The sequence below is a fragment of the Battus philenor genome, unplaced genomic scaffold (genome assembly GCF_028537555.1).
Source record: "Battus philenor isolate CCGP_79_NKW_IND1 unplaced genomic scaffold, ilBatPhil1.0.hap1 SCAF_26, whole genome shotgun sequence".
NCBI lineage: Eukaryota > Metazoa > Arthropoda > Insecta > Lepidoptera > Papilionidae > Battus > Battus philenor.
In genome coordinates, this window is record NW_027181689.1 from 2,778,668 (window position 1) to 2,791,134 (window position 12,467).

Here is a 12,467-nt window from a genome sequence, read left to right on the forward strand (position 1 = left end):
GTCCCATAAATCTTAGTTAAAATTTTAACCAAAAAAATATTATCACGAGAAACGTCTCATAAATCGCAATACAGCAAAAAATTGTTCAACCCTTAGCGGGTAACGGTACGTCTCAAGTGGCGTGGGGTCGTGGGAGCATGCTATTGGTTTAACGGATCTTTGTTTTTATAACAAAAATTCCAATGCGCCCGCGCACCAGCACACAGAGTTTACACAGTGCTCGGGAGAAGGATCCTGGCCTCGGTCGCGTTCACTAGCTAGGTGTCGTCTCACGCACCGACGCACACTCTTTGTGTCGGTTGCGTTCACCAGCTACGTGTCTTCTCACGCGCCGGGGCCAGTTAGAATTTACGTTATAAATTCACGTCTTGGTCCTATTCATTCTCTGGGCATCATTTAGTTCACGCCACAATCTTTACATCGCCTCGCACCCCAAAGGGGTAAGTGTTGAACAAATATTATGAAGACATCATTATTAAGTAGCGTTTATCTATAAGTTAGAGCTCAACATTTTATCTGTGTCCATAGTTCCATCATTATGTATTCATTATTACTTTTCAATTTGTTTATTTATTTATCTCTTCTATTTTTGTTTTACATGCTTTACATTTTGTAACTCCGTTCTGACAGTAAACAATCACATCAACTGCTTTCGGTTTCTGCCCTTACTTCATCGCAAGCCATCTCCGAGTTTACTGTCAGCGGAGCAAATTGTACACATATTTATATATGTATATCATAACTGTGACATTAATTCACAGGTGCGAGTTTTAGATTGCAAAGTTTACATTGCAAGTTTTATGCTGCAAAGTTTACACTGCGACTTTTATGCTGCGAGATTTACACTGCAAAGTTTATACTACAAGTTTTAGACTGCAAGTTTTACATTGCAAGTTTTAGACTGCAAGTTTTACACTGCAAGTTTTACACTGCAAGTTTTACACTGTTGAAATTATATCACCGTGCACCGGAACCGACACATACTGCAACCTACCGGCGCTCCCTGCTCTCGACTTGCAGCCGCCTGACCAGTCCTGGGAGATCGAGCGGCTGACCACCACCACCATCAGGGGAGTACCGAGCAGCGGTGCAAAATTAGACCAGGCCTTCTGCCCACTACCCTTAGATAATTAAACACATACATATTTTTCTTCGTGTGCCTTTATTGCCAGCAACTATTTTCCTAAAACGGCACACTGGCGCCCTTAACGTGGTATTAAAAGGTCTGATTTTGCATTGTAGTATAGTTGTGTGATTGTTTTTTTTTATTTAATTAATTTTGTAAAACGTTATTTTTGCCTTTTCTACTGCCAGCAACTGAAGTGTACATCCTTCACTTAAAAAAGTTTTTGTTTAGTTTAACATACATTTTGTTCTTATATTGTAACTTTTTTTGCTTCTGCTATTTTTTCATAGGACCGTACACATTAGTTGCAGTTATACGCATCATTTTCATATTTTTTTGTGTTTTTTTTTTAATTCTTATACTAGCAACCATAACGTTCGTTAGTGAATTTGTAACAGAACGGAGTAGATTGAGTAGAATACTTGTTCAACACCTTCCTTATTGTGGTGCATTTAATTTTTTCTTCTTTCTCTCTTTCCCAATTTAAAAAAAAATAGATTAAACATGGCGCTATTGTTAACAACTTACGTAAACAAATCGCTACACTGGGTCCTCTTTTTCCTTCTGAGGATGTTTTATACTAATAGAGTCAATCAAATTTCGGACGATTCCGATAGCGTAGAAGACGTGCTTGTTAAGACATACGTTATTCTTGATTCTTTAAATAAAATGTATAATTAAAAATAATTCTCTCTTAGTGTATGCATTAGAAGACATGGCCGGTAAAAATGTTGGAACATGGCACATAAAGGATTTAAAAATAATAGGTTTGAATAAATAACAAACATAATGCGACACAACATAAACTGAAGCATTACCATTAACCGCGTAATTTTTCGTTTGGGTTATTAGAATGAATCTATAACCTTCATAATTGTTTGGTCGCGTTAGTAATCCTTATAATGATTACTATTGCTAGTTTGTTTGCGAGAAGTATGAAAGAATGAGTTTAAAAGGATAAAAATGAAATTGTTATCAATAAGTTCGGATTTTATTTCCTTTAAATGAAATAAAATCCTTCGGTGACGCGCGGGGTAATGTAACGTTGCAAGTTAACGTCCCATAAATCTTAGTTAAAATTTTAACCAAAAAAATATTATCACGAGAAACGTCTCATAAATCGCAATACAGCAAAAAATTGTTCAACCCTTAGCGGGTAACGGTACGTCTCAAGTGGCGTGGGGTCGTGGGAGCATGCTATTGGTTTAACGGATCTTTGTTTTTATAACAAAAATTCCAATGCGCCCGCGCACCAGCACACAGAGTTTACACAGTGCTCGGGAGAAGGATCCTGGCCTCGGTCGCGTTCACTAGCTAGGTGTCGTCTCACGCACCGACGCACACTCTTTGTGTCGGTTGCGTTCACCAGCTACGTGTCTTCTCACGCGCCGGGGCCAGTTAGAATTTACGTTATAAATTCACGTCTTGGTCCTATTCATTCTCTGGGCATCATTTAGTTCACGCCACAATCTTTACATCGCCTCGCACCCCAAAGGGGTAAGTGTTGAACAAATATTATGAAGACATCATTATTAAGTAGCGTTTATCTATAAGTTAGAGCTCAACATTTTATCTGTGTCCATAGTTCCATCATTATGTATTCATTATTACTTTTCAATTTGTTTATTTATTTATCTCTTCTATTTTTGTTTTACATGCTTTACATTTTGTAACTCCGTTCTGACAGTAAACAATCACATCAACTGCTTTCGGTTTCTGCCCTTACTTCATCGCAAGCCATCTCCGAGTTTACTGTCAGCGGAGCAAATTGTACACATATTTATATATGTATATCATAACTGTGACATTAATTCACAGGTGCGAGTTTTAGATTGCAAAGTTTACATTGCAAGTTTTATGCTGCAAAGTTTACACTGCGACTTTTATGCTGCGAGATTTACACTGCAAAGTTTATACTACAAGTTTTAGACTGCAAGTTTTACATTGCAAGTTTTAGACTGCAAGTTTTACACTGCAAGTTTTACACTGCAAGTTTTACAAAGTTGAAATTATATCACCGTGCACCGGAACCGACACATACTGCAACCTACCGGCGCTCCCTGCTCTCGACTTGCAGCCGCCTGACCAGTCCTGGGAGATCGAGCGGCTGACCACCACCACCATCAGGGGAGTACCGAGCAGCGGTGCAAAATTAGACCAGGCCTTCTGCCCACTACCCTTAGATAATTAAACACATACATATTTTTCTTCGTGTGCCTTTATTGCCAGCAACTATTTTCCTAAAACGGCACACTAGTACAATAGAACTATACCTCATGCGTCGCGCGACTGTGGAAACCTATGTATTCCAGGTGTATAAATAGCCATGTACTTCAAATGCAAATACTATTTACTTTACATTACAAAATTTCATTTGAATTCGTACAAAGAATCATTTCCTTACACCTAAGACTTTCTAATGGTAAAATCTCGCTGGGATATAAATATATATACATACGATATAGACTATAGATCGTTTCTACTTATATCTGCGTGTTCTATATATAAACACTCAATATTTGGGATAGTAGGTCGCGGTTTCGATCCCCGAGTACATTTTATCTAGATTTCAACGATGTTATTCATCACCAGTACTCAATAAAATAAGAATAAACCGTCTAATAATAATGAAATGGTTTGGGTATGGTAATATAGTTGTCCACTGGTACATCGACGACAGAGTCAATGTTACATAGTGGCGATATTGGTGGGGCCTATGTCATGATAAAGTGACAACAATCCAACCATATTCAAGCTACACCACTCAAAAACATTAATTAAATAATGAAATGGGTGTTGGTGAAAGGGGTCGAATAAAATATATAATAAATTATTAAAAAAATTACCTGCATTTTCCTTTGACGCCTCTAATTTTTCCGAATGCGTTAACATAGAATATATAATAAACATATAAATTGTTGATTGAAATCAAAATGGATAAGATTGCGAAAAAGAAATTAAATATTTTTGGATAGATTTGTAATGAGAGAAGCTTCGTAAATGAGAATACTGGCAACTATTTTTTATAATTATGACAATCGAGAGAATTATTAGTTTAGTGAAGAAGACCTAGGCTTAGACTGTCACAGTAAATTAATTTAAATTCTTGCTAATTCATGTTAGTAATTGTCGGTTGAGAAATATTTTAACACAATCTCAAAGTCAAGAAATATATTTAAACTTACCTCTAAGCCTTCTCGCCTGAAGAACCGGGTTCTCGTACTGGGTACGTCTGTTGATGTGATCCACGTAGTAAGAGCCATAGCGTTCGTCGGTGACCCTCTCCCAGCCGTACGGCAGCTCGTCCTCCCCGCACTCTCCTAGTGAGTGCTTCCGCACTCTCGCTAAGCGTGGGTCCAGCCAGTGTGAGGTGCCAGTGTTGTTACTGAGGGGAAACAGAATTAGTGTATTTATAATAATATTCCGTATCATCATCACCATCATCATAGCAGTTAGACCCCCAAGTTCCAAGCTACCTCCAAAGTTCGCCACAATGACGGGTCCTTGACTATGTCATAGATCCATGTAGGGGAGGGCAATCCACAATACAATATTCTGTATATTCACAATAATGTAAATAATTAAGAAATATTTTTTTATAAACATTGTGATATAAAAAGCATAAATTAGCTTGAATAACCATAGTTTACATAATAATCATCCTCTTTTAAGGCAAAGTATACACATCTATTATAAAATTCCTGAAGTATTTTTACATTCATTTCTAATTTCAAAGCTTATTTTAAGGAATGTTTCAACAATACACCAAAATCATTATATTAAAAACTAATAGAAGGCAAACATGCCAGGGAATAATGACATGAAAAAAAAATTAAAATTGATATCATCTATTGCCAGGTTCTTCTTGATAGAAATACCATTCTAAACCTGGTAGTAGTCTAGAGAAAATTGGGACCAATAACAGTATGCATAATACATTTAAACATGGTGCAATTAGCAAAGCCTATCTGAAAAAATTAAGAAATAGTACTTTTTAATGTTATAACTTCCAGATGTATATAATTACAATTGTATAATAATGAAAGATTACTAATTAAAGCATTCACAGTGTGACAATTTATTGAAAACAACATACAGGCTATCCCATAAATCAAAATAGTTTTGATAATTTATTAATCCAAAAATACCAAAAAATTGATCTAAAATCTACTCATGTATTTCTTAAAAAAATTGACTAGTTGCAGTAATAATTGGTGCTATTTTTATCAAAATCAGGACATTAGAGTAAAGATGTTTGTCATCAACAGATACTGACATAGTAAAAACAAAACTAGTAAAGTACTTGCTTATTTGACAGTAAAATTAAAACTATCAAAGTGCACAGAATTAATTCAGTTTTTTAAAGAATTTGTGTGTGTATTTATATGTATGTGTGTGTATATAATATGTATGTATGTATGTGTATATATTAATAATAATCTTTTGTTTATTAACTATTCATATGAATATTTTATTATGACATTCAAATTACAAGGATTGCCATGTAAAATATCATATTGGTTCTGACTACTCCATTTAAAAACTTTTTCTAAAAATAACTAAGCAATATAATGACAACATTCCTTGATGCCATCTGTTCATGTTTTATGAGCAAAGACAAAGAAACTCTCAAGTATATTACTATAATGTATATAGTTATATCTGAATATATTAAATTACTTATTATTACTAGTCAGAAACTTATTATTAGTCAGAATTTTACATGTACAAAATAATCATTATTACCTGTACAAAAAAGAACTAACATATTAAAACACAATAATTAATACTCAATTTCTTTATTTTATTGGTAGGTATCCTTAATATTAAATATTTATTTTAAAGACACATAAACATGTCCTCACCTCTTTGATTTTCGATTGTAACATGAACACATTTCACAAAAAAATATAAACTTATAGAAACAAAATTAAGAGCTTTTGTGTAAAGAGTACAAAATGTGGTGCACTATTCAACAGTCAAAATGAAACTGATTTCATCTAACAATGAATCTAAATTTAGAAGTTACAAAAAATATTTACGCTGGACTACAGACTGCTTGCGGTGAAAATATGAGATGTCTGTTTAAGATCAATAGGAAATTGTGGTGTAAATATGGAACGAGTTCATGGTTAACCAACACTGGCTCAGTGGTTAGGATGTAAGAATAACAAACAGGGAATAACTGGTTTGAGTCTTACTATACAAAAAATTTACAATTTATCATTTTACATTAAAAATGTTTTATTTTTTTATATAATGTATGTACAATAAAATTCAGATATCATAGTTTCGGAACTGATAGGTAAATAAATAATACTGGATACATTTTACACTTCCAAGGTAAAATTAAAATACTTTCGTTGTAACTATTGGACAAAAATAAAGTACAATGACAAATAAAAATATATAATATACTTTAAAACCTAGTGTGGTCATAAATAATTAATACAAACGGACACATTAACAAGGCACATATATATATTTATAGTGAATATATAAGAGGGAACTGGAAAGTAATGTTGTTTCTGTTGACATATTTTACAGAAAAACCGATTGATTTTTATCGTTCCAACATTGAAAATTTGTATACTAGATGGTAAAAGGTATAAATAACGGAGGTTATTATATTGTCGATTAGAAATAAAAACTTGTTAAAAATGTGTTTGTGTGAATTTAACTTAAGAAAGCGACATTACTTTCCAATCCTTATGACAATAAAGTATAGTCATTAAGGAATGAAGTATAGTAAATAAGGAATGTGCAGATCCATAGATGGACGTAAGCGATGAACAAAGCCCAACAGATTAACAGGTTGATGTATGGGCAGGCCACATGGCACACAGAATGTATAGCCGGTAGAACCTTTTGGTTCTGAAGTGAAGACTTTGAACCAACAAATACAGTATAAGATATCCACATACAAGAAGAACAGACAATCTAATATTGGAAATCAAAAGAAGCATTTGTCACAGCAGTAGATTTCTTATAGCTGAAATGATGGCGATGATGATGAACTTAGTGTATAGGTAATGTTAACAATAAATACAAATGATGACAAAAAATACGAATGTATACTTTAAAAAACCATGTTGTTTTAATTTTGCAACTAAGAACATGTGGCAAACTAAAATTATGCACACTAAATGTTTATAACTTTAGTAAAGCAAAGATCACATCTATAATACACAAGTGTTTATCGCCTGTAAACTTTATTCTTTGTTATTTCTCATCCAACTATCGAACTTATTAGTTAGTGAACAAACAGACATTAACTACGGTGACAGAGCACTGAAGACACAGCCTTAACCTATTATTTAGTAACTTTATATAGATTTGAGCTTATTTTTAATAGAATTTGAGAGGCTTAAAGACAAAGTTTTCCTGAGATTCTATTTGAAGAATGCAGTATAAATAAATATAAAGAGCTTAAAGATAATACCCTCTAGTATAAGTATGGTAGACATATGAAAGGCCATGGAGAATTAAACATTACAAAATATTTTATGACATTGTTAAATAGGAATAGGTATAAGATTTGCTAGGAAATAATTTCTGCAGTAGAGTGTAGTCAGTGTAGTCATTAATGAATTCCTCCACATTACATACACAGACATATTAAAACATATACACACATATTAAATATCCATCCAAAAATATTAAATAAAATATAAATTTGTATACAATGGAGATAGGAGCAAGAGATGTAACAGGGAAATCTCTCCGTAACCTGCAGAAGAATTTAGGCTTGTCAATAATGTCAGGGCTTAGGTAAAGGGCTTCCAAAAGAGAGTTGATGGGTTACTTTAAAATTTGATTAAGTATGCAAAAGTCTAGTCAGTAAAGGTGAGTTGGCAACTCATTGGAAGCAGGCCTTCTACAACCTCTCTGTACCTGGCCTTTCTGCTTATAATAGATCTGGCATACAATGAATCCACAGAAATCTAACTTACGTCTTTAACCCTTAGTATGCTGACACTGATTTTTTTTTAAAAATGATAAATCAAATATTATTTTTTATGACCCTGTGGTCTATAGTACATCCAGATCGAGAAATTTTAAACTGTATTTTTAAAGTGATTTGGTATAATGTAGCCTACTTTATTTCGAGTAGATCTAACCCATATGCACCTGGGGAGTTCAGACAGTTATGTCCAAAGGCAGGCATAGACAGGTTAAGACTAAAAAAAAACTGGTATATACTCAGACCAAAACTCTTGATATGACTGATCCGCTTTACACCAGTTAAGTGAATAACAATAGCTTACTATTTGGGGTGGGATTTTTGTGGTAACCAGGTAATTTAATTATAGTATGAATAAAACCTCACTAAAATTAAAAGTTCAAAATTGATCCATGTTTTCAATTTAACTATATTGATGTAACATCAACACATTTCCATTTTAAAATAACATTAATATTAAAGTTTAAACATATCTATATATATTACATGAGATGTGTAACCATAAAAATCAATTCTGAAATAGATAGTGCTCTCATACCTGTCAGATGAAATCATTATACATTAGTGGTCTATATATGAGTCTAATGTATTATGTACATATTATATATATTTACTTAAAGTTGAAGCAATAACTTATTGTGGAAAGCACTTATGTATCAAATAAGTCATAGGAGACCAATGGATGAATGAGACAAATAACTACACCTATTTATATAAGTGAGAACACAAAAACACCTGCTTGCAGCTTGTAGCCTCTCTGTGACAACCCATATACATTAGATTAATATTATTGTAATGAAGCCCCTTGAATAAAGTTCCCAATATCTATCTAGAGAAGAATTATTACAAATTATATTTTTTATAATATTATTCAGCAGTCAAGAAGTCAAAAAAGCCAAGTTAAACTTTAGTCTTCTTCTTAATTAAATAATTCTTTTGAAATAATTGTTGAAATAAATAGATAATAGTGTATTTGCAGTAAATATGAATGTATTTAAAACAAATATTTTGTCAATAATCAGGCCATTCCAGATTTAAAAGACAAGGAAAATTGTAGGAAAATAAATAACTTAATGTCAATATTTTATATTTTGGAAAAGGAGGAACTCTGCATTCAGAGATTTTCTAAAACTTATCAACGTCCCAGACTCATCTGCTATGTGAAAAGCAACAGTCAAAGTTAATAAAAATACTTTTTTGCCATAAGACACTCCATAAAGAAAGAATAAAAACACAGATAAAATCATTAGGTGTTCATTGATAACTTATATATAATCCACTTAATTATTGTGGTGCTGTGTGTAACAATAATTGTTAAGCCATACAAGTAACTAACCATTCATACAAATATATAAAAGAGTTATTTTTTACAATCATTTAACTGTATTAAAACATTACGCAAAGTCAACTAGCCTAATTGTAAATTAGAACTATTAATTTAGAGAATATTTCGAAATATCTTTGAGAAATAATTTGGTAAATATTTTTTAATTAAGACTTACTCGATAAAATATCTCTCGCCGGATGCTGTGAAAGCTTTTTCCCACATGGGGGGCAATGGTCCAAGGTTATAGTCATCTTCATCTTCTCTCTTGTGAACCGGTTCTCCAGGTCTTACTCCAACCACTGAACCGCCGGCAGTACCAGCCGTCCCAGAGCTGTGAGACGAAATCCCAGTCGAAGAAAGTCTATCCGAGTCTACCGAACTCTGAGCCATTGCTTTTATTTATAAATTAACACTTTAACATTTTATTTTGCGTTGTAATTTTAATCACAATCGTTCCCGCCAAACAAGATGTACATTTATTTTGTTGATAAAACTAGCACAATAGAGAAATAATCGCATTCACTTCAGTTTCACATTCTTTACACTTTACTCATCGAAATAAAAGACGGACCGTAAAAACAAAACAATGGTGGCATGCGGGCAAGGCAATGACCACTTATGAGTCATTTTGGGACCTGGTGACTCCTTAGATCGTGTTGTTTTTTACCTGTCCGACAACAAACCGATCCACGTAGCTAGTCAAAGTGAATTGTCATTAATTTGTCGATGAGCCTGATCATCGCGATGCACTTAATACGATGCACGGCGATGCCGCGGTAATCGACGAGCGATGTATCCGCACTGCAGGTGCATCGTAACGTATTATAACTTTAAAAACAACACGCATATTTAGCGTCCACCGGACTTTGTAACGGTAAATTAGATAATACGAACTTAAACACGACACTGTATATGCTAATAAGGCACATTAACAAGTTCACTTTCTCACATAAACAGGTAAAATCTCAACTTTTTGAAAGTAGGTGCAACAAGTGAGTGAGTAGGACATCTAGCGCAGCGTCTATACAGCTGTTTTCTTTGAAACTATGCTTATGTGTATAGACAATATACACACATCACACAATGTCACTGTTTTGGTTTTATTTTATTGACATTGTAGAGGGGATTAGATAAATTATCTGTACTGAGTTATTATTAGTTTCAATTTACATTTGAATAATTACATTTTTATAAGCTGAAAGGGGTCGAAAATAACATAAATAAAAATATCGATTTACGACGTTTTATCTCAATTATTTGTAATATTTAGTTATTTCCGAACTTTTTAATTGCTATTGCCCTCTATTGTCAAAAAGTAAAAACAATATACAGAAAGGCAGAGTTTTTACCCAATCTTTTTTAATGTTATGTAAAGATGGCGCTGATCTATATAAAAAAGCGTCGATTGTACAAAAATAAATTTCATTTATTTATACCAGAGTTTCCCAAACTTATTTTCTTATAGACCTTTATTCTTAAGATTTAAAGACTTTATGATTATGTTTTTTTTCTCCAGATATTCAATTAACAGTTAATGAATCTTCTGCGATAGTAAGCTGTCGAAGTGCACAAAACATTTTTAATGGATACAGTGGCGTACCTAGAACTTTTGCCGCCCGGTGCGATCTCCAGTTTGCCGCCCGGGGCGATCTCCAGTTTGCCGCCCTTTCTATTATATGTCAATCAAATAATGGTTTTTGATTGAAAAATATTGATGTATCACTTCAAAGTAATCATATAAACTTTTCAAAAGAAATGACATTTATAAACTGTCATCAAAAATTTTTAGTTAGGAAAAATTGCCGAACAATGTCGTAAAGATCCTTTTACGAATTCAACGGATTTTAATGAATACGATAAAATAAAATTATTATCTTGTTCTTGAATTAGAATCCAAAATTTACACTAAAATGCATTTATATACACCGAGGAATAATATTCGAAATCATAAAGTTAATCATAATTTATATAAATCAAATATTAAACTTATAATAATCATTTATTATTCAAGAAAGAAAATAAATTTGAAATGAAAAAGTTGCTTTTTACAACTATAAGTAAATATAAAAAATGCCGCCCCAAGGTAAGTGCCGCCCGGTGCGGACCGCACCCACCGCCCCCCCCTAGGTACGCCACTGAATGGATAAATCTATTAAGATAATTGACGTGGCATACATTCTAAGAAAAAGAGAACCATTTTATGCATCGTAAACATAATTAAAAAAGACCATTTTAATTGACGTTTCCGGAATCTCTGGCTTTATTGTTATACGAAGCTGTGTAGAAGGCTGGCAACTACGTGTGCTACGAAATTCAATTTTAAATTAAACTACGTAAAATATTACGTGTCAAAACTTTCTCATCAATTTAAATCCCTGTGATAGGATGATATTGTTAAAAAGATTTATAATGGCATGGACGCATTGACTATTATAGATTTATAATTAGTATATATAGATTTTAACTAAATAAATAAACCACTTAAATACAAACTGTATTATGTGCTTATATATTATCTATAGTCATAGGTATTGTTTTAATTTATAATTTATTTGCTAATTCATTTTATACATCGTAATTTTTAGGCCTCGTATAATAGAAATGTTATGAAATCTATAACTATATATGTTATTTACAGTAATATTACAAAGTGAGAATTGTAGTTGCCACATTTGAATATACATGCACACGCCGTAGGCTATATTCGATTGGTGCTCGGCGCTGTTAGCCTTCCTGGCTTTTATAGCTTCACGGACACAAAGTTTGCGGATCCGAAATCCGCGAGGAAATAAATTAAGAAAATATATATGTAAGATGTGATTTCCGACGTATCGTATTATAGGAATTAAATTACACCATCGTCAGCGGTGCATCGAAAAGGGGAATTCCACAGAAATATAATTCTTTATATAGTACATCGGTAGAATGAGGGCACTCTACAATAAATCTCAACTTGTAACTGGCTGACGATTATTTGGTTGAACATTGTTTTCATATTTAATGGAATCAGGAGTTACCTCGCGGAAGTCCATCCTAAGTAAGAAAAGGAC

General features: G+C 33.0%; 1 protein-coding gene across 1 annotated transcript in view; it reads right to left on the bottom strand.

The window, feature by feature from the left end:
- Magi (membrane associated guanylate kinase, WW and PDZ domain containing protein magi) overlaps positions 1-10,430 on the bottom strand; it is a 42,007-nt gene extending 31,577 nt beyond the window's left edge. The window contains exons 1-2 of the mRNA XM_068768595.1: positions 9,593-10,430; positions 4,312-4,511 (exon numbers count right to left, since the gene is read on the bottom strand). Coding sequence (XP_068624696.1) covers positions 4,312-4,511; positions 9,593-9,807 — 415 coding nt within the window. The 5' untranslated portion in view covers positions 9,808-10,430. The remainder of the gene's footprint in view (positions 1-4,311; positions 4,512-9,592) is intronic.
- Between the last annotated feature and the right edge of the window lie 2,037 nt (positions 10,431-12,467).